The sequence below is a fragment of the Natator depressus genome, chromosome 1 (genome assembly GCF_965152275.1).
Source record: "Natator depressus isolate rNatDep1 chromosome 1, rNatDep2.hap1, whole genome shotgun sequence".
Lineage (NCBI taxonomy): Eukaryota > Metazoa > Chordata > Testudines > Cheloniidae > Natator > Natator depressus.
The window spans coordinates 148,809,572-148,831,466 of NC_134234.1; the positions used below are offsets into that span (position 1 = coordinate 148,809,572).

At 40.3% G+C, this 21,895-nt stretch overlaps 1 protein-coding gene across 1 annotated transcript in view; it reads right to left on the bottom strand.

Annotated features, from left to right (window-relative positions):
• The window catches only part of CFAP47 (cilia and flagella associated protein 47), a 635,949-nt gene that overhangs the window by 323,581 nt on the left and 290,473 nt on the right, over nucleotides 1–21,895 (bottom strand). The window contains exon 45 of the mRNA XM_074968655.1: nucleotides 19,000–19,183. Within this exon, the coding sequence (XP_074824756.1) occupies nucleotides 19,000–19,183 (184 nt within the window). The remainder of the gene's footprint in view (nucleotides 1–18,999; nucleotides 19,184–21,895) is intronic.

Below are 21,895 nucleotides of genomic sequence, written 5' to 3' on the forward strand. Positions count from 1 at the left end.
GGCAGGTAGTTGCTGGCAGGGACCAGGGAAGTGAGGGAATAGCTTCTGGCTGGCTGCCAGGACTCAATTAAGACAGGCTACAGGGAAGTGGCCCAGGGAAATGCAGCTAGTTAAGGGACATGGCACGTGGCTGCTACTTAGAGGGTGTCCCTGGGTTAGGACCCAGAGTAGCGGTGGGCCCGGGTCCCCTCCCCAACAGCCATTGGGGAAGTGAGTGTGCCCTGAGAGAAGGGAGTGTAGACAGGCCATGGGGAGAGACTGTACACAGAACTGTTACCCCTGAGACTGACCCAGCTGGACAGCCAGGCTCAGAGGTCTAAAGGACAGGCGAAGAGCCTCCAGGGAGGAACCCCTGGGGATGCTGCTCCACACCACAGCAAGAACCTCTGCACGTAAGCTAGCCAACTAGGGTATTGAGATACACCCTGTTGGTCAGACTGAGGACTGGAGCCCAGGGAGGGCTAGAGAGATGTTGCCAGTGGAGGAATGCTGTGGTAGACACTGTTGGACTGAGAAGGGACTGAGCCCGGGGAGAGCTACAGGACATTACTGAGGGCTTTGAGATAGGCCTAGTTGAACAGCATACCTCAGAAGTGGTTTATTTTGTTTAGTTTCCACACATGGACAGAATGTGACTCAGCCGGAGAGATGAGTCACTAAAGACTTGCCAGACAAGTGCAGCAGCTGATGGGGGGCAACAGGAGCCAAGAAATCAAGGAAAAATTGCAGGCATGCACACACTTGACCCAAGGGGGTACTCACAAGAGGTAAGTGCCACCCCATTACAGTAACACGTTTCTTTAAGTTAACACAGAACCAGCATCCCAGTACGATGTCGAGGGCATTTTGTTGATGTTGAAGATATTACTTTTTGGATCACTTGTAAAACTGAGTCCTGCTTTTTGGATTCAATGTAAAACTGTGATCCCGTGTACTTTTGGGGTATTAAAGATACCACCATATTTTTTGAAACAATGGGGGGTGTAAACTTAGTGCTTTTGACAAATTTTAATGTGAATACATTTGGGGGCCTCTGGAAGCTACCATAATACAAACATTCAGTGACCACATGGCCAGTTTAGATTACAAAGAAGCCCAAAGACAATGTCCTCCTCTATCTGTTATCTTATTTATTATTAGGGGCAGCATTAGGGTACCTCCCAAGTCAGGATCAGGATCTTATTAGGCTAGGTGCTGTACAAACACAGTAAGAGACTGTCCCTTCCAGAAGACCTTAAAATACAAAAGGGCAAAAACCAGTGAAGAGTAGGGAAATGATATAAACACACAAGCATTGTGATTACAATGGAAATATGAACACATTTTGTTATTTCCATGTTTACTTCTCCCCCTCCCCTTTCCTTCCCTCCCTATCGTCCTTAAAGACAGGCAACACACAATAGGTGAGGGAGAAGGATATAGACAAATATCACAACAGTTGCTAAAATAACCTTTTGCTGTCTCCGCTGGGACAAAAAGATGATTTCATATCAGGCAAGAGCTCTATTTATGACAATTATTCTACTAACTGTGACAGTGGTACGCCAACTGACAGCTCTGGCCAAGGTCGAAGGCATTAGCTAGAACTGACAAACTCATAGCTGGAAACCAAGCCAGTTCACCAATATGTTAGATTTATTCAAAACAGGTATTAGTCTTATAAGAATGTGTTTAGTGTTTAGACTCTGTGAAATACTTGTTAAATTGCAGCATTCATTAATCTCACTTATAATGCCTGTATTCCGTGCTATAAGGAATATGTAAGTTTTGCTTTGTAACTTTAAAAATGTTTGCTCTGAACTTGTGAACAAGGCATGGGAATCACTGGCAGGAGAATCATCTTCCCACTCCCCCCCTCCCACCTCAACCTGACATTAAAGAGGTCTATCAAGATTAAACAGGCCATTGGGGAACTCACAATACAAAGGATTAGTGAATGGCCTTATCACATCTTGGAAATGCTATGTGTAAAGGAGCCCTTCTCAGACTGGAAAGCCAAATGTAGAAGATAAAACAGGTCACAAGAAAATTTTTCATCTCTTTGCTGTTTGAATTCTCACAGGGCCAGAGACACTAAACTAAGGCAGAGATCCTGAGGGGCTATCCCGGGATCCGCCCTGAAAGACATTTTAGATTGACAGATTACTACATCTCTGTCTTTAGGAATCGTCGGTGGTAACTCATTTGTGTGTATATGCTTGTTTGCTTGAACCGGTAAATAACTTGTATTTCTTTTTCCTAGGGCTGGTGCCTCTAGCCTCTCTTTGCCAGAAGCTGGGAATGGGACTTGTGTTGTCAGAGAACTACTTCCTCTATTTCTCTTTCTTCAAGTACATACTTAAACCCACTTTTCCAGATGTCCAAAAGATGGTCTTCTCTACAAATACATTTTGGGGTTTTTGGGGTACTAACTGATCCCTTTGGGAACTCCTTGCCCCATACATCTCCCCAAGGCAGGTTCTTGTCCCTCCCTTTTCTCAGCAACAAATAAAAAACAGAAAAATAACATATTTCTTGACTTGCTATAGTTTCTCCAAAGCAGTTTAACACAGGTTAGTAATTTCGCATAATTAACATTTTAAAACTTTGATGTGTGTGTATCCACAGGTGGTTAAACTATAGAAGTCATGTCTGAGATGTTGCTAAGCAACAGTGACCTGCACTCAGGATCACTGGCCAGATAATGACATTTTGTTATGTGGATAAAATGCTGGTAATATTGTGTCTTTGTTAGAGTTGTGGAGATGGATTTCTGAAGTCATCTCTCCTAGACTATTTCTTTGCATATCACCTACATTAATCTCCCTGAACAGTCATTTGTAACTTTTCTAATTCACCTCCAGACGTTTCTCATTACTGCAAACACAAACACTTATTTTTAACTTGACAACAAATAGTATGTAAACACAGAGAGATCTTATGCTTAAATAGAAGCTTCTGTCAGGAAATCTTTCAACCTTTATACCTCCTGGTTGCGTGAGCCATCTGGCTGCTCACCATGCTGGTTTCTCTTCTCCTAGGTGACAGATGAATGCAGTAACTTCTCCCAGCTTCCTGAAAGTGGGATCTGATCTGATGTACCCTGAAATACCTTCCGTGTGGCTAATCACAACAATACATATTTCATATTTATTTATTTCAGATGCTTCGTCTTCACATTTTCTTTTCTTTCCACTTGAAGCTGGACCAAATGATCCATGTTAGTGCAATTCCCAGACCTCTTTCAACTTCCAATCTCTCCTGCCACTGAACTGTCTCCAGACTCTTTGCCTTTGGAACTGTGCATTTGTACAACTATTTTTCTTTTTAGCTCTTTCCTGGCAGTAGTCTCAGAGTCAGGAGGGTCCATCATTCTCTGGCTATTCTTCAAATGGATGTATAAGGACATATGACAGCCAATTTCCAAAGTAGGCTTCTGGCAGGTAAATTACATTGACGCTATTGCTCCAGCTGAAATGCTCGACACCCCTGCTCTATCTGGACCAGACTTGTATGTAAGAACCTGCAGGGCTAGAACTGGGACCATCGGAGTTCTTGGCCACCGACGCCTCCATATTATCATAGGAAGCTTAGGCTGGGCTCCCGCGGGGGGACCCTGTGAGGCTGGGACCAGCAGGAAGTACTGCCCAGCAGGAGCAGCTCCTCACAGCCCACTGATTGACTAGCACTGGTATGTAACCAGGAAGCCGTGACAGGAAGTGGGCTGAGCAACAATACAGACTGCTTGCCTGTCTTGCTTCAGATGCTGTGTGCATGAGAGATCCCAGACTCTGGCTTCTGACCCTGTTTGTCTCCTGACACCTGGCCCCTGGTTTGCCCTCTGGCCTGTCTCGGACTCTGACTCTCTGGTACCTGACGAGGCCTGACACCTGACTCCCACTCTGACTACTAGGTTTGACTGCCCACGACCTAGTAATGACATTGTATCTATTTGGCAAAATAGTTTCAACGGTGGAATTCATATTTTCTAAGCTCTCTACCTTCTTCACACACATTGTGAATTTACCTGAAATCCTCTCCATACATAGGAAGACTGCTGCAAGCAGAAGGCCAGATGGAAGCTTTGGGTCACTGTCATGATTTTTTTTTTTTTGGTCCAAAGTTTCAGCTACCACCTCAAGTGTCTGCTTCACAAAGGCCTCTCCTCCAGACCCTCCCTCACTCTCAGCCTAACTAATCTGGGTGGGTGGACAACACAATGGCTAATGAAATTATATGTTGATAATTGCCAAGTAGTGCACATTGGAAGGCATTATTTGAACTATCCATAAACCTTACTGGGTTTTAAATTAACTGCATCAATTTAGGAAAAATAAAACAACAAAAACAATAGGCGCAGCCCAGTGTAGATCTCGGTTCAATGTGAGGTAGCGATCAAAACAAATAACTAAATATTAAAATGCATATGGAATGGGATGGAAAATGTAGAAAATATTATAATGCTATTATGTGACTCTAGGGTACAGCTTCATATGGACTACTGTGTGCAGTTCTGGTCACCCTGTCTCAAAATTAGTATTACAGAACTAGAAGGTTGTCAGAGGCAGTGATGAGAATGATTAGCGGGATGGAAAACTTCTCAAAGTGAGATTGAAAGGATTGGGATTATTTACCCTAGAGAGGACATTAATAAATGGAGATATGACATAAGTATGGAAAATAACGAATGGCAGAGACAAGGCCCATTGGTAAATTCTATTCACCCTGTCTTGATACAAGTGCATGGGAACATTCAATGAAATTGAAAGGTGGCAAGCTCAAAACTGACTAAAAGGAATACTTGTTCCTTTGTTATGACACCAGTGTCATTCCTCTGCCACACGGTAGCAGATGTCTGGCTGCTTGCAGGTGGGTTTCCAATGGATATACTCTAAGTCAAGGGTGGGCAAACTACGGCCCGCGAGCTCCTGCTGGGGAGTGGGGTCTGGGGCTTGCCCCGCTCTGGCGTTCCAGCCAGGGCACTGCATTGGGGGCCGAACCACACGGCTCCTGGAAGCTGTGGCATGGCCCCACTCTGGCTCCTACGCACTCCACTGGCCCCCTCCGGTGCTCCAATGGGAGCTGCAGGGGCAGTGCCTGTGGATAGGGCAGCGTGCAGAGCTGCCTGACCACGCCTCCGCGTAGGAGCCAGAGAAGAGACATGCCACTGCTTCTGGGAGCCGCTTGAGGTAAGCGCCGCTCGGAGTCTGCACCCCTGAGCCTCTCTCCACGCCCCAGCCCTGATCCCCATCCCGCTCTCCAAACCCCTTGATCCCAGCCTGAAGCACCCTCCTGCACCCCAAACCTCCCAGCTCCACCCCAGAGCCCGCACCCCCATCCTGAATCTGTACCCCTTCCCGCACCCCAATCCTCTGCCCCAGCCATGATCCCCCTTCTACCCTCCAAATCCCTCAGTCCCAGCGCAGAGCACCCTCCTACACCCCAAACTCCTCATCCCCAGCCCCACCCCAAGCCCGCACTCCCAACCAGAGCCCTCACCCCCTCCCGCACCCCAATCCCAATTTTGTGAGCATTCATGGCCCGCCATACAATTTCTATTCCAAGATGTGGCCCTCAGGCCAAAAAGTTTGCCCACCCCTGCTCTAAGTGTAACTTACTTTTATTTAATTGTACATGCATACACCACTTCTGAATCATGACAGTCAAATAGCACATGCAGGACAACCCCTTCTTCCAGCAGTCTCAGCCCAAAACCAATGCTCAGATCCCAGGAAGCAACTGCCTCTTGACTACTTCTCTCTAATCAGAGACCAAAAGCAGAAAGCAAATTCTCCTCTGCTTGCATAGCTCCCTCTCCTGTGAACCTTCCATATCAAAAACTACCTACAAAGAATGTCTTCCCAAAACCAAGCATCATGAACTTGGGGAATTATATGTTACAGTGCCACCTGGTGACGTGCCATAATATACTTTTCACACAATGCACAATTAGACTGTGTAACTCATAGCCACAAGACATAATTGAGATGAAGAGTTTAGCAGGATTGAAAAAATGAATGAGCATTTATACAGATAAGAATGTCCAAATTTATAATAGTAAACATTAAAAAATAATCATTTTTGAAGGATTATTAATTATCAGGGCACGAATCAATGTCTAATGACTGGAAGTTAAGAGGAACCTTTCTCTGGGCGCAGTTTATCCCACAAAGATCTATTTAAGGCTGGTTCTGGCCTCTCAGAGATAGGATGCTGCACTAGATGAACCACTGGCCTGATCAAATACTGGAAATTATTATGTTCTCCACTAAGATAAGCACACTGGCCCTTCAGCACGTAGGAGGCATGAACCCAAATCCTGCACTTCCTCCACAATGCAGCAGAAACACACTGATTCCGCTGCATCTGGGTCCTGCTATGAACGGCACAGGAGGAAGCCAGGTTTACCTCCTGCTGATAACTTGAACACCACTAATGAAAGCCTGTACATAAAAAAAATTGCCATGTGTTTCAATTGCTTTGTACAGTTCATTAGTCTTTCTCCTTTAAAAAAAAACCCTACATTTCATGGTCAGTAGCTAATGCTGTAGTGGGCAGGACTCCAGACCAAGAAGCAGAAAACATAGAAGCCTTAGCGTTGTACTTTGCAGCCTTGACTCACCATCTCCATCCCCACCTTTCTGACATCCTGCCCCCTACTTCATGCAAAGGTCACATACTTCCAAACAGGGAGACATTCTTCACTCTCAGTAGGAGAAATTAATTGCTGCTATAGCACTGAACTGCTATCTCTCCTGGGCTCCCAGGTTACTTCCTAAGTGATAGGGCAGCATGGTTCTGAACAGGTTTTCTGGAAAAACATACTGCTTTGTGCTTTAAAAATTGAGACAGTATTTTGTGTTTCTTTTGCTTTTTGAATGTGACAATGGATTCCTTCACACAAGGAGCTGAGTGTATTGGATTGGCTTCTCACAAAAATATAATGGGCAGTGGCCATGTTGCTGGAATGTGACACTCTCTGGACTCAGTCTGGATTTACATCACTGTGGACTGAGAGCTGAATCTGGCCCACTGTATCCACTATTTTTAAGTATTTCTAAGGCTATATCTACACTACAAGCCAGGGGTGTGATTCCCGTGCTGAAGTACACATACTCACAATAGCTCAATGAGAGCTCCCAAAAGTATACATAATAGGATAGCAATGGTAGCATGGGGAGCAGCGAGTACATACTCACTGGTTTCAGGTAGATTTGTATGCGGCACGGCTAAGCCATGCTGCTGCTGCCCGCATTATTGCGGCTATATACACTCATGCTTGCTCTCATCAGACTGCTGCAAGTATGTGAACACAAGCTGGGGAATCACCCTTAGCTTGGAGTGTAGATGTAGCCTGACACTTATCACAGTATGTACCTCTCAGTGGGTTTATGCCGTCTAATTAATTCAGACTACAGCTGAGTGTATTTCCCAGAAATTGAGTCCTGGACAAGAACAAGTTGCCTACATTTTACTATTAGGAAGACTGACTGGGGAAAAAGCTGAGGTTGTCTGACGCCCTCTGACTGAGGGTGTATATCTGACATTTGTGACTGAGATCTGCAACTCAAGGGTCCCTGGAGACTCCAAGCTACTTTCGGATCATCAAATAGTGGCAGTGTCGGAGGGAGGGACCAAGACATAGCATGCAAGATCTGCAACTGTGGCCAGCCCCAGAACAATGGAGGAGGCTTCCTGCGACTTTATGAACATTTACAGGATACGGCCACAACTGGCCATTAAGATGAAAAAATGAACATTTCAACTCAAGCTCTGGCTCCTGTTGACACATGCAGTACGTACAACAAAGAGTAACAGTGGCCAGCATGGGAATTCCAGAGCACAACTGTTGCAAACTGACTTTAGCTTCCATAAAACCCACACCATTCTTACTCTGCAGGATCTCTGAACTGCTGGCTGTGTAAGGAGCATTCCCAGATGGAGCTCAGGTGTCACGGTAAGGGTTTTTTAGTGGATACTTCCCTGATTTGCACATAGCCCTTACACATCTTCCTCTGCTCAGATTACTCCTGCTCTTTGAACAGGTCAGTTGTGGCCTCTAGGAGCTACTGTAATACAAATAATTAATAATAAATCAGAATATGGGTGCAAAATAATGCTGATTTTGTAGCATTATATTTTGCATATTTACAAGGCAAAAGCAAAGAGGGCAATAATTTGGCACCTAGATATTATGGAAATTGGTGCCTTACAAATATGTATTATCATAACATTATTTTGTATAATATAGAGCTTTTCTTTTAATTGCTCCATAGCATGCTGTACTTTCCTGGAAATATTCTGTAATTAGGAATATAAGGTGTGTGTGTGTGTGTATATATATATATGGTCTCTCAAGGGCTTCATTATAATAACTATATATAAATACACATACACACAGATACCTACACCTTATATCCTAATTACAGAATATTTCCGAGAAATATATATCCCTGACTTATTCCAGAGTAGGCCTTTAAGTCCCAGGAAGGCCACAGTTCTCCCTAGTTTGTGGAGGCTTTGAAATGTAAAGGAGATTTTCCAGCTTTCATTTGAATAAAGAAAGTATGTGTCTAGCCATTTTTTTTGTGAAGACAGTCTAGAAAACAGGAACACATGTGAACTGATTGCTAGCATTAAAAGGAACAAACAGATCTTCTGAACTGCTCCATAAGGAGTTTGCAGCAAAGAGGGGATGGGCTAAAGATTTCTCCCCTCTCCCTCCTGTTACATTTGGGATGTGTACTAATCTTGTCCTAAGTCCTCAGGCTAGCTCTGGGCATAGTGGTTGGAAAGACTGTATCAATTCAGTTTGCAGTAGGGATGACAAAAATAAATGTTTTGTAGGCCCACTCAAGACCAATGAGCCCATTTGTGGGCTTTAGCCATTTATAAAACTGACTGACTACTTCATACTGATAACAGCTCATGAATGCCCAATCCTGCTATGTTTCAGAGTGGTAGCCATGTCAGTCTGTATCAGCAAAAAAAAACAAAAAAACGAGGAGTACTTGTGGCACCTTAGAGACTAACAAATTTACTTGGGCATAAGCTTTCATGGGCTAAAACCCACTTCATCGGATGCATACAGTGGAAAATACAGTAGGAAGATATATATTGTGGTAAACCCAGGACAAACAGCTACAAAAGGGGGGTAGTAATTAGTCCCAGGGGATTAAAAGGCCCCTCCCTATCCACTGAGGAGAGAGAACCACCAGGCAATGAGGTTCAGCTGGAAAACGGGTTGCTAGGGAACCAATTCGGTTCAGCTGACTCCAACTACTTGGGACCTTTTTAAACCCTCCCAATGTGTGGTAGGAGGGGAAGAGTGAGGGAGTGAGAGGAGCAGGGAAGTTGCCAGTAGGCTGTTTGCAGCAAGACACCAGACCTTCCCAGTAGGGAGGCTGCATTCGCTCCCCAGAAGGGAAGGAAAACAAGCACAAGGGACTGACTGAGGAGAGGAGTAACAGGACCCTGTGCCACCTATAAGGATTCGCCTTGCCCCAAACCTGAGTCTCCAAGGCTAAAAATGACTGAGCCTACTGTGGCGAACAAGGTATTTTGCCACACGTGGTGTGAGAAGTGGGATGTGGTGAGTGAGTAAGGCTCTGTGGCAAGCCATCTCAGGGCAGGGTAAATCACCAAAAAAAAAAAAAAAGAAAAAGAAAAAAAAAGAGGATGTAGTGAAGGCATTGGTACAGGCCACTGCAGCCCAACAAGAGGCTACCAGGGTGCAGATGGCTGCCCAGCAAGAGTCAGTACGCATCCAACAGGAGACGAACCAATTACTGATGAACCAGGCGGCCCAAGATCGAGCCACCCTGAATGAAGTAGTGAACCAGTTAAAAGCCCTGACCACGCTGATGCACGGGCCCCAGGGGATCCAGCCGCTGTGGGCAAGCAACTATTTACAGAAGATGACTATGGATGACGATATAGAGGCATATTTCCTCGCCTTCGAGAGGACGGCACTGCGGGAGGCCTGGCCCCAAGACCAGTGGGCAGGTATCCTGGCTCCATTTCTGTGTGGGGAGCCCCAGACGGCCTATTTCAATATGACCACAGAGACAGCTATGTCTCCAAAGATCTGTGAGAATGAGGAATCATCTTTCAGAATAGGTTGTAGATCCTTGATGATGCGTTAGAGAGCTTTTAGTTGGGGGCTGAAGGTGCCGGCTAGTGGCGTTTTGTTACTTTCTTTGTTGGGTCTGTCCTGGAGTAGGTGACTTCTGGGTATTCTTCTGCTATCTATCTGTACTCAGAACTTCTGTTGACTTGGAGTTCTTTGTGCAAAACAGCAGGATCAAGCCCTAGCTAGTTTATTATGTATTTATGTATTTATGATAGATTCAAAGTGTGTCTAGGAAGACAGATTTTTAAAAAGCAAACTACTGTCTTCACATTTTTTCTAAAATCCAGAACTATTGAAACAATCTTCCAACTAAAAAACTGACACTACAAATTAACAAAAATAGCAAAAACCTAAAAAGAAATAAAGAACACAATTTAACCTGCAGTTAAAACCTGACCTTGTTCTCATTCCACAGTACTGAACTACTATTGATTTTAATATCAAACACAAAGAAAAAATAATTATAAGAAAGATTCATGAAGTTATTCATGAACAAGCTTTGAAAAATGGAGCATATTAAAAAATAAAATCTTTAACACCACAAAAGAGCAAAAGCATTCATAAGCACTAACTAAAAATAAACTAACAGGTTTCAGAGTAGCAGCCGTGTTAGTCTGTATCCGCAAAAAGAAAAGGAGTACTTGTGGCACCTTAGAGACTAACAAATTTATTTGAGGATAAGCTTTTGTGAGCTACAGCTCACTTCATCGGATGCATTCAGTGGAACTCTGAAGTACAGATGTGGGGACCGGTATGAAAAACCCCCAAGCTTATTTTTACCAGCTTAGGTTAAAACTCCCCCAAGGTACAAACTATTTTACCTTTTGTCCCTGGACTTTATTGCTGCCACCACCAAGTGTCTAACAAAATATAACCGGGAAAAAGCCCGCTTGGAAACGTCTTTCCCCCCAAAATCCCCCCAAGCCCTACACCCCCTTTCCTGGGGAAGGCTTGATAAAAATCCTCACCAATTTGCATAGGTGAACACAGACCCAAACCCTTGAATCTTAAGAACAAGGAAAAAGCAATCAGGTTCTTAAAAGAAGAATTTTAATTGAAGAAAAAGTAAAAGAATTACCTCTGCAAAATCAGGATGGTAAATACCTTACAGGATAATCAGATTCAAAACATAGAGAATCCCTCTAGGCAAAACCTTAAGTTACAAAAAGACACAAAAAACAGAATATACATTCCATTCCGCACAACTTATTTTATCAGCCATTTAAACAAAACAGAATCTAACGCATATCTAACTAGATTGCTTATTAACCCTTTACAGGAGTTCTGACCTGCATTCCTGCTCTGGTCCTGGCAAAAGCAACACAAAGACAGAGAGAACCCTTTGTTTCCCCCCCACCTGCAGCTTTAAAAGTATCTTGTCTCCTCCTTGGCCATTTTGGTCAGGTGCCTGCGAGGTTATCTTTAGCTTCTTAACCCTTTACAGGTGAAAGGGTTTTTTCGTCTGGACAGGAGGGATTTAAAGGTGGTTAGCCTTCCCTTTATATTTATGACACGCCCCCCAAATCACAGATAGGGTGAAACGCTGGCTGTGATTTCTTCCTGGAGCTCTAGGAGAAAACAGAGTTAATAAGACACATGCACCTCTAAATATACTACCAAGTATATAAAGACTAACAATATTTTCCACATCTCAAGGACGATTTTAACCAGTTGATTCTGGGAAACTTTCACGGGAGAGTGCATCAGCCACTTTTCCACTGAATGCATCCGATGAAGTGAGCTGTAGCTCACGAAAGCTTATGCTCAAATAAATTTGTTAGTCTCTAAGGTGCCACAAGTCCTTCTTTTTTTAAAAAATCTGTTTGTCTGTTATTGGAATATTTTTAAGGCGTACACCATACATACATAATTGTAGCTTTTCGGTCCACAAGCACACAGCTTTAGAAATGAGTTAGCTAGGTCTAGAAGTTTTACACACTCACTTCATGAACAGAATATGTCCATACCCAGCTAAGGTTGAAGGTGGTTTATAAACTTGATTTCTGCCCTGCTTCTCTTCCTCAGAAAAAGTAACAAATCCACCTGAAGTTTCACACATTATATCTCATCCCAGGATAGAATTTCCTTGAAAATCTACAGAAATTCACATTTTTGGAGAAAAGGGGTCTTAAATAGTCATTTTTCAGAAATCTGCCTAATGCTTTTGGAGGTCACCATACCCCTGAAACAGATTCATATAAAAACTTCAAACTTTTCCAAAAGTACTCATCAAAAGTGACTTTCATAGATTTGGGGGGGGGAGGGGCATGCAGAAATTATGAAGATATCGTAAGGTGTTTGAAGAATATTTAACAGATACTTAAAACTGTTATTGAGAGAATACATAAATATTGGTATAAATTCACTTAACACTTGTAATATATAAAGTATATCATATATAAAGTATCTTTTTAGGTGTGTACAAATATATTTAAGTATATACACATTTTACATGCATTTAACATTAAATATTTATATTTCTAAAACACCCAGATGCCCCAATCAGAATTTTGGTCCTATTGTGGTAGGTACTATAAAGTCACACAAAGATATGGTACATCCCCAATGAGCATACAAATTTAAGGTCATTATCCTACAATCATTTATGCATAGGAGTTGTTCCACTGAATTAAATTAAAGTTACTCATGAGCATAAGGGTCTACAAGATTCGGCCTAATATACATGTACAAGACTGATCATACATGCATCAGCTGGATGACTGCGTTATCAAAACTTGTTGACGTGAGCATTGCCTCATGGGCAGTAATGTGCATGGTTGTCAGATGCAGACAATCACAATGGGAGGGACTGTGTGAGAAGAAATACTTGGGATGTATGTGCAGTAGTCTGGAAAACAGAATACTGGACTAGATGGCAGGGGAAAGGAAGAAGCCATATTTGGAAGCCAGGAGGATGGCTGAAAAATAAGTCTAGGAGTCTGTTCCTGTTCTCTTGGAGACCATGAATGTCCTGAATTTTTGTGGTCATTAATAAGAACATCATGTGTAATGGAGAGACACTGTTTTCTCAATTTCTGGTTTCTCTCAAGATCCCATAAATGGGGTAGAGTTAAGGTTGTTTGGGTGACTTTTTATACATTGGAGTTGTCAAGGTTCCTTCCCCACTCTGAACTCTAGGGTACAGATGTGGGGACCTGCATGAAACACCACCTAAGCTTATTCTTACCAGCTTAGGTTAAAAACTTACCCAAGGTACAAAATTCTTTCTTCCCTTGGGTTAAAAACCTGATACGCTGCCACCACCAAGCTTGTTAAACAAAGAACAGGGAAAGAAACCATTTGGAGATGTCTTCCCTCCAAATCCCCCCAAGCCCTACACCCCCTTTCCTGGGGAAGGCTTGATAATAATATCCTCACCAATTGGTACAGGTGATCACAGACCCAAACCCTTGGATCTTAAGAACAATGAAAAATCAATCAGGTTCTTAAAAGAAGAATTTTATTTAAAGAAAAGTAAAAATCATCTCTGTAAAATCAGGATGGTAAATACTTTACAGGGTAATCAGATTCAAAACACAGAGAATCCCTCTAGGCAAAACCTTAAGTTACGAAAAGACACAAAAACAGGAATACACATTCGCTCCGGCACAGCAAATTTACATACCAAAAGAAAGAAAACCTAATGCATTTTCTAGCTAGATTACTTACTAACTTTACAGGAGTTGGAGGGCTTGCATCCTTGATCGTTCCCGGCAAAGGTATCAGACAGACAGACAAACAAAAGCCCTTTTTTCCCCCCGGCCAGATTTGAAAGTATCTTGTCCCCTCATTGGTCATTTTGGGTCAGGTGCCAGCGACGTTACATTAGCTTCTTAATCCTTTACAGGTAAAAGGATTTTGCCTCTGTCCAGGAGGGATTTTATAGCACTGTATACAGAAAGGTGGCTACCCTTCCCTTTATATTTATGACAGGAGTATTTTTGGTATTTTTGCAAATACCAAACTTAACTTAGAATTTTCAGATTAACATTTGTGTTTTCTAAGAAAAGTATAACCTCCTCTTCAGTGTTTTTCTCAGTGAAGTAAATCTAGATTATTTCAGTGTTACTCAATATTAACTATTTTTTCATGGAAATTTTTTGATATTTTTATTGCATGATAGTCCCTAACTTTAGTGTATTTTAACTAAAAAATTAGAAAATGACTCCAGAAGAGTTGTAATATGTGTTTATAGTCACTACTTATTCAAACTATTTTTACTATTCTGTAAGTAATTGCATTTGTCATTCAGCAAAGTTGACCATTTTCTATAGACACTTCTATACAGACAGATACTTCTACCAGACAAAACAACCAGGTAATTTAGGATACCTCAAAATATGTCATCAAATAAATTATCAATTGTCACATAATCAGGTAGCAGCTTAATTACAAAAAATCAAATAAATAAACAACTTTTCTTTTTTAAGAATAAATACCAGTAGCACAGATACAAAAATGTAAGCAGTTAATACTACTTATTAAATTAAGTAATATATACTTACACATAAAAACACATTTAACACAAAGGAGATAGAAAATTCTCAGAAAAGATAAAAGAAAGAAAGGTTTTCATGCAATATAGTAAAGCCAGTTTTGTATTCCCTACATGCCACAGTGCTGGAACAGCAATATTCTATAATACAATGCAATGAATTCCAAGTGGGTGCTTTGAAAATTCAAGAGGCTGAATGGACTTGGAGTTTACTCTTGTCATTGCCACAGCTCTGGTTCAATGATTTTTCATTTCAACCTCAAGTCACAATGATACCAATGAATGAATAACAATGTGAAATACATGAAGACAAGTATGTAAAAATATTTACACATAAAAGTATGTAAAAAACATGGAGAGTCAAACTGATGTCAAGATGAATTGGTTTATATAAAAGGTGTTGTCTGCTTCACATAAAAGCTACGGGCTCTTTTCAGATGCAGTGAATATTATATATATATTATTTTGTCAAGAGGCTTGCAAGGGATTCCCTGAGACATTTGATTTCCATTTTGTTATCTTTCAAGATTTTCTGCACCCATCACAAAGATTTTCAGTAATCATATTGACAATTCATAACTTTTTGGGTAAAGAAATTGGCCATGTGTCCCATGTAAGACATTCCGCCATATATACCGTATCCATAAGTTTAAACAAAATAAGACTAAACCCAGTACATTTTCATTAATCTCTAATTCAAGGTAAAATTCTAAGAAATAACTTCGAGTATTCAACACTATCTTAACTTTATGCAGTCAGTTGTCCCTCCACCCCGGCTTAGCTTAGTGCCAGTACTGGAAACCAACATTTTAAATATCTGAATAGATTCCAACCTCTTAATAATGACTGTCAAAAGCATAATATGTACAGTACCAAGTTTCTAGCCTACAATGCAAGTGACTTTTAATTTATGGTTATTTTTGAACTGCCAAAGATCAATCAGAATCTGTTTTCATTTTTGCTAATTCAGGAAAAAATAACCTTCACCAAGTACTGAAAAAAATGGAAGTCAACCAAGTAAATGCAGAGGTATTTAAATAGCAGTTGTATGAGAAATAAACATAGACTACCTATTTACTTTCACTTTAGTCAGGTATTTGTTGTGACATTTAGGCCATTTTCCTTGTCTGATAGCTTGATGGTGTACTCTTGCAGGTATTATGGATCATGTTGCTACCTCATTTCTTAGGGCTTGTCTATATGAGGAAATTGACTGGAACAGCTATTTTGGAATGGCTACCCACGTAGACACTCTATTCCAGAATAAAATCACATTTATTTTGGAATAATTAGTGAACTTCCAAAGCACAATAATTATTCTGGAATGAAGTGACTTTTATTTTGGCATAGAATGTCCACATAGGCAAATATGCTGGAATAGCTGTTGTGTAATAACTTATTCCTCAGTAGCTATTCCATTCAGTTTCCTCATATAGACAAACAATTGTTGATTACTTCTCATTTAAAACATAACACGAGCAGCTGACAAGAGAGACAGGACACATACAGATCATACCAATTATATGACAATTGTTCACCCTTTGCACTTATCTTCATAAATTACAAAGTTATGTGAACTTCCACAAGAATTATTATGCCTGGATAATTATTTCACATCACATTTATACAGGGTGAATTTAGGCCCTGGTCTACACTGGGGGGGATCAATCTAAGTTACGCAACTTCAGCTACGTGAATAACATAGCTGAAGTTGACATACTTAGATCGACTTACCGTGGTGTCTTCACCACGGTGAGCTGACTGCTGCCGCTCCCTCGTCGACTCTGCCCACGCCTCTCGCGGTGCTGGAGTACAGGAGTGAACGGGAGAATGCTCGGGGGTCGATTTATCGCATCTAGACTAGACACGATAAATCGATCCCCGCTGGATCTATCGCTGCCCGCCAATCCGGTGGGTAGTGAAGACATACCCTAGGTTTCAGATTAATGCTTATGAAAGGAAAAACAATAACAATGAGATTGACCAGTTCAAAAACAGCTGTAAAATCACTATAGGTAAATACATATGACCTGGACAAAAGGCTACTTTGTTTTTATAAAAGTTCAAGAAGAGAAGATAGGACATACTCTTGCTCACTGTTCCAGAAACCAAAAGAAATAACAAAAAGGCCACCTTGGCACAGGAAATATAAAGTTCCCCATTCCAAAGGATACAAGAGAAGTATAAACCAGTCTATTCAGTACAAGATTATAACTGCAGTGGCAGAATGGAAGTTGTATTATTATTATTATTATTGTTATTGTTATTATTATTATTTGTATTATTGTAGCTTGAGATACAGATGAAGATTGTTGATAGTATTTGTGTTTTAGCACTACCCTCAAGGAACTCTAAAAAGAATGAAATTTTAAAGGCCAAGTTCAACATTTCAAAGCTACTGAAGAATGAAAGGTTTGGCAAGGGGGAACGACTATGCATATACTTTGGATGAGATATGAACTCCCCTGCTTCAGGACATAAGCCAACTTCTAAGCAAAGGGTTAGGAAGAAACTTTCCCTATAGGAAGGTTGCTCTTAAATTAATCACCCTGAGTTTCTTGCACCTTCTTGTGAATCATCTGGTAATGGACACTCTCAGAGACACGACCCTGGACTTGGTGGACCACTGGGCTGATCCAGAACGGCAATTACTATGTTCCTAATATAACATCTGAAGACTTTCTTTGCTGATCAATAATTTGAAAATGGCTGAGCAAATAAGTCTTCAAACTTTGCATGTAAACAGTCTTTATTGAGTGCTAAGGCCCTTCACTAGGTTTGGTGTAAAAATTAAAAATAGAAGAAATAAGCTATCAGAAATAATTTATCAGCATATTTATCAGGTGACTAGGTGTTCATCATGCCTAAGGGTTTTTTCTGTAAACAGACCAACATTCACCACTCATTACTCATGCGTAGAGTCTCAATGATTTCAAGGATCTGTTCACCAGATCAGGCCCTTAGATTTTAGCAGAGCCTTGCAAGGACCCTCCTCTTTTGTAACCTCACAATACACAGCCTGGCCTGTCTCTGGCTGGCCTGTCTGGTCCAGGAATTACTGCTGGGATAAATCTGGGTAGGAGAGGGTATAAATCTCTCATTGAAACACACAGAACACAGTCATACAGGAGATTAAAAATTAACTTTCCATGGGTTTTTTTCCCCTGTTCCTGCTATCCTCAGCTGTTGTTTTTTGTATGCGTCGCAATCCAGATAACACAGCCTTGGAGAAAAATGACAGCAGCAATAATGCCACTCGCTCCTTTCCCATCCTTTTCACTTCATCAGTGAGTGAACTATACTTGCAAAACTCGCTACATCTCAATGAAGCATGAAATTCAAACCCTAATTGGGACCATATTGTAAATATTAATGTGAATGGATAGTTGTTGTTTTATGCTTTTTGTTTTCTTAAGAAAAGAAAGACAAAAGGGAAATTTAATTGTCAGGGCTATGCTGCACATATGTAATATCTTAATGACTAGTCAGGCCAGCAGTTCTCAATCAATGGTCTGTGGACAATATTCACTTCTCACAGGACAGAGAGAGTTTTAAGGTTCCAGGACAATGCAAACGTAACCCTTCGAAGGCTCCCAACTGCCTTTCACTAGCACGAGCTGATGACAAGAAGTATACTGAAACTTGAATCAAAAAGCTACATCAGCACTGGTTTCCTGTTACTATTACACATGACTATACCTGTGCCTAGATATCATGACACATAAATTACAGCAAACTGAAAAATAAGATTTCTATACCAACTGCTCAAAATGTTTTATAAAAGTAATTAACACGTTTTCAAAGTTGTAAAAAATTAATAGCAGAGGGAGACTGAAATTCAAAAGGTTCTGCGCAATAGAGAAAATATTTAAAATCTCAGTGGAAAAGGTAAGAGTTAGAAAGCAATAAGGTAGAGAGTGTGAGGCTGGCAGGCCAGATGCTAGTTCTTGCCCAGGCTGCAGGCATTAGCTAAGAACTAACAAACTCAAAGCTGGAGACCAAACCTGTTCACCTGTATGTTAGTTTTGCTCAAAATAGGTATTAGTCTTCTGAGAAAGTATTTAGTGTTTAGACTTTCTGAAATACTTGTAAGCTGCTGAATATGGCTAATCTCACTTGAAAATGTCCATATTCCACGCTATAAGAAAATAAGTAAGCTTTGCTTTATGACTTTGAAATGTTTGTTCTGAACTTATGAACCCCCACCAATCCAAAAAAACTATTAAAATCAGATGGGCCATTGTGGAACACCTGGGTTGAGAGGCTTGCTGCTTTCTCCAAAATGCTGTGTAGATATACCTTTTGTGGATATAGTGGGAAAGAATTGGGAGAGGGAGACAATTTAAGGATGCAAAGTTATCAGTTGCAGTTCAAATAATAAATTGCTTATTACCTGTTGCTTTCACAGCCTGATGGTCTTCCTCTGAAAAGGCTTTAAAATTAACTCTGCTTGTTGCTGACATGGGAATAGAGAGTTTTTCAGGGATTTCAAAATATTCTGGCATGCTCACTTCAATACTGTAGTCCACAGATTTTAACTTTGGGGGGTATTTAGTAGGCCTATACAGTGCATCTCTCTGCAAATAAAGGAACAATATGTAAGTTTGAATAAGTGCAACCATAATAAAGACTTTAAAAGTAAATAAATTCTGTTTTAGAGACTCAGACTGAAACAAAATAAGGGTGTATAATTAAACAGGTAGAATAGCTGATTATTAACTTTTGCAAATATTACTACAGATGGGTTCCCCATACAATTAATTCTAAGTTGCAAAATAGTGACTCAAATGGATAAAATGAATCTGGAAACTCTTTCTCTTACAGATGTGAACAAATTTTGTGATCTACAAGCCTCCTTACATGTGCCTGAAAGTGTTCTCACGCTGCTCAGAAACAAATTGTAACTCTTTAAAGCTTTTCAAGGAAGGTAAGAAAGGAAAAAGAAAATATACTAAAACAATAATGAATTTTTTTAACTTGCTACTCCGAACTGGAAACTTATGGAATTTTTTCACCAAGTCTTCAGAATTGCTGAACAACGATAAGAACAAGGGAAGTCCAATAAAATGACAAACATTTCTTGTGGGGAGTGGAGGAGTTTGCATTCTGCTCTATAAGTAATCAATTAAAACTGAGATAAAGTGATATTTCCAAGATACTTTACTGAGGTTTATGAATCAGAGGGAGTATAAGGAATTTTCAGGACAAAAACATTCTTACTTTTGGTAAAAAGCATTTTTGGATTTCTGATCAACACAATATTAATGGGTGACTAGCTTGAATTCAGTGTATGCATTCAACCATCATACCAAAAAACTAAACTCGACTTAAACTATGGCGGCATCACAGTATTACTTTAATGGTTTAATACATTAAATTACTCAAAAGTAGCATGGCCTATCAAATAGTACGGTATCTCTACCATACTGCCATGGTCAGCAGTTACCAGCTAGTTCAGCAAATAATGTCAGAAAGTAACCATACTTCAAAACTAGTCCTTGTTATGTACCTAAGCTTAAAAATTTGTTCATCATCATTGGTCATTTTTGCCAGTTTTCTCAATACAGTTTTTACAGCTCCCTCTCTCTCCATTCTCTAAATTACACAAGTTTACGGTATAGGGAAACCGTTGTTAAGCTATATGTGGTGAGAGGCATCCAGCCTGTTTTTTCTACTGCTTCAAATACTCAGCTGGGTGGGAAGGAGATGTGTCTATCCGCAGTTGCTACTGCTTTTAAATAATGCTATGTCCCATTGTGCCAAGGCACATGCTTCCCAACAGTGGGACACTGTAGAGAGAATTCATAAAAGTGAATCTGAATTTAAAATTGATCCTTTTATTAGTGAAGTCAGACACAATAGTATTCATACTTTAAGATCTATCCTCTCCCTGTGCTAATGTTACAACTCTTACTAAAGATAGTAGAAAATGTGCACAATTGCTGATGGAAGAAATGCATTGCACTGCATTTTTTAATTATGGAATGGATTTGTGAAGGAGAAAAATCCAAAAAGTTAGATGCTAAATAGGATTATCATTATTAAAAGGGATATTGTCAAGTACTGTTTGAATCAATAATTCAAGCAGGACAAGGCAGAACACAGCCTATATGCTTTATTCTGCATTTTTTTGAGGGAGAGATTAAACTTCTATGAAACCTTAAAGCAGATGTGGGGCCCTTTGTTAAACTTCAATTGCTAATATACGATTACTCAAACAACAATATATAAAAAATGTACGAGTATGTTCAAAATCCCTTCTCCATGAAACATAACTGGATAGTCATGTATGACTGAGGCATTACTTACTTAAACAGAAAATTCAATATTTTTTGTAACTATGTATTTTTTCAGGACATATTTACAAATGGGACAAGCAGAGTTGCTTCTTGAGGTAACAAATTGGATGACTTCATTATCTACTTTCTTTTATTTGAGGCTGGAAACACACTGACAATACCCGCAAAATTCAACAGTTGAAACAAATCATTTATCTGACAGTAGCAATAACCTATTCCAACTAGCCTGTCCCAGGGCAGAAGTGGTATTATTTTTAAATCAGTGAGGCAGCTTGGAATAAGAGTGCTCATTTTTATTGTTTATGACAGGAGTCACAGAACTGAACAAATAAATCCCTCTGTTTATTCAGTCTCCAAATCTATGGGGTATTTGGATAACAAATTGGCAGCCATAGCTTGGATGCTAGTGGTATCAGATGATTGTCCAACATTTTACTGAAGTCAGAAATTCAATATAATTGGAGAAACCCAGATAAATTTAGTAATAACGTAATTATTTGGTAGCAATTTTTTCAGTGGAAACACTGAACATATAGAGATAAATTGTGCTGATCTTGAAGAAATTATGATTTTCATAAGCATTTAAGTATTTTGGGGGGGTCCATGCTCACATTTCTCCCCTATTTTTAAAATATGAGAAAAACATCTCTGACATGAGATATGAAATTGTCAAACTTTATTAAAGGTGGTAAACATTTTGACTGTCATACCTAGATCAATATCATCTTTTTTTTTTTTAAGGCTAATACTTGTTGATTCAAAGTACAGTCATATTCAGGAAAAAAAAACCCTATGTAAAAGGTGGGACAGATATTGCAAGAGCATGCAATATCTTTGTGTGAACATATTAACACATATTGTGTGAACATATTAACACATATTGTGTGAACATGTTAAGTTTGTGAATGGTTTATGTACCATTGTTAGCCAAGGACTATATGCAACTGCAGGAGGGGGAAGCGTACCACAACTCCTCCAGGAACTAAAAAC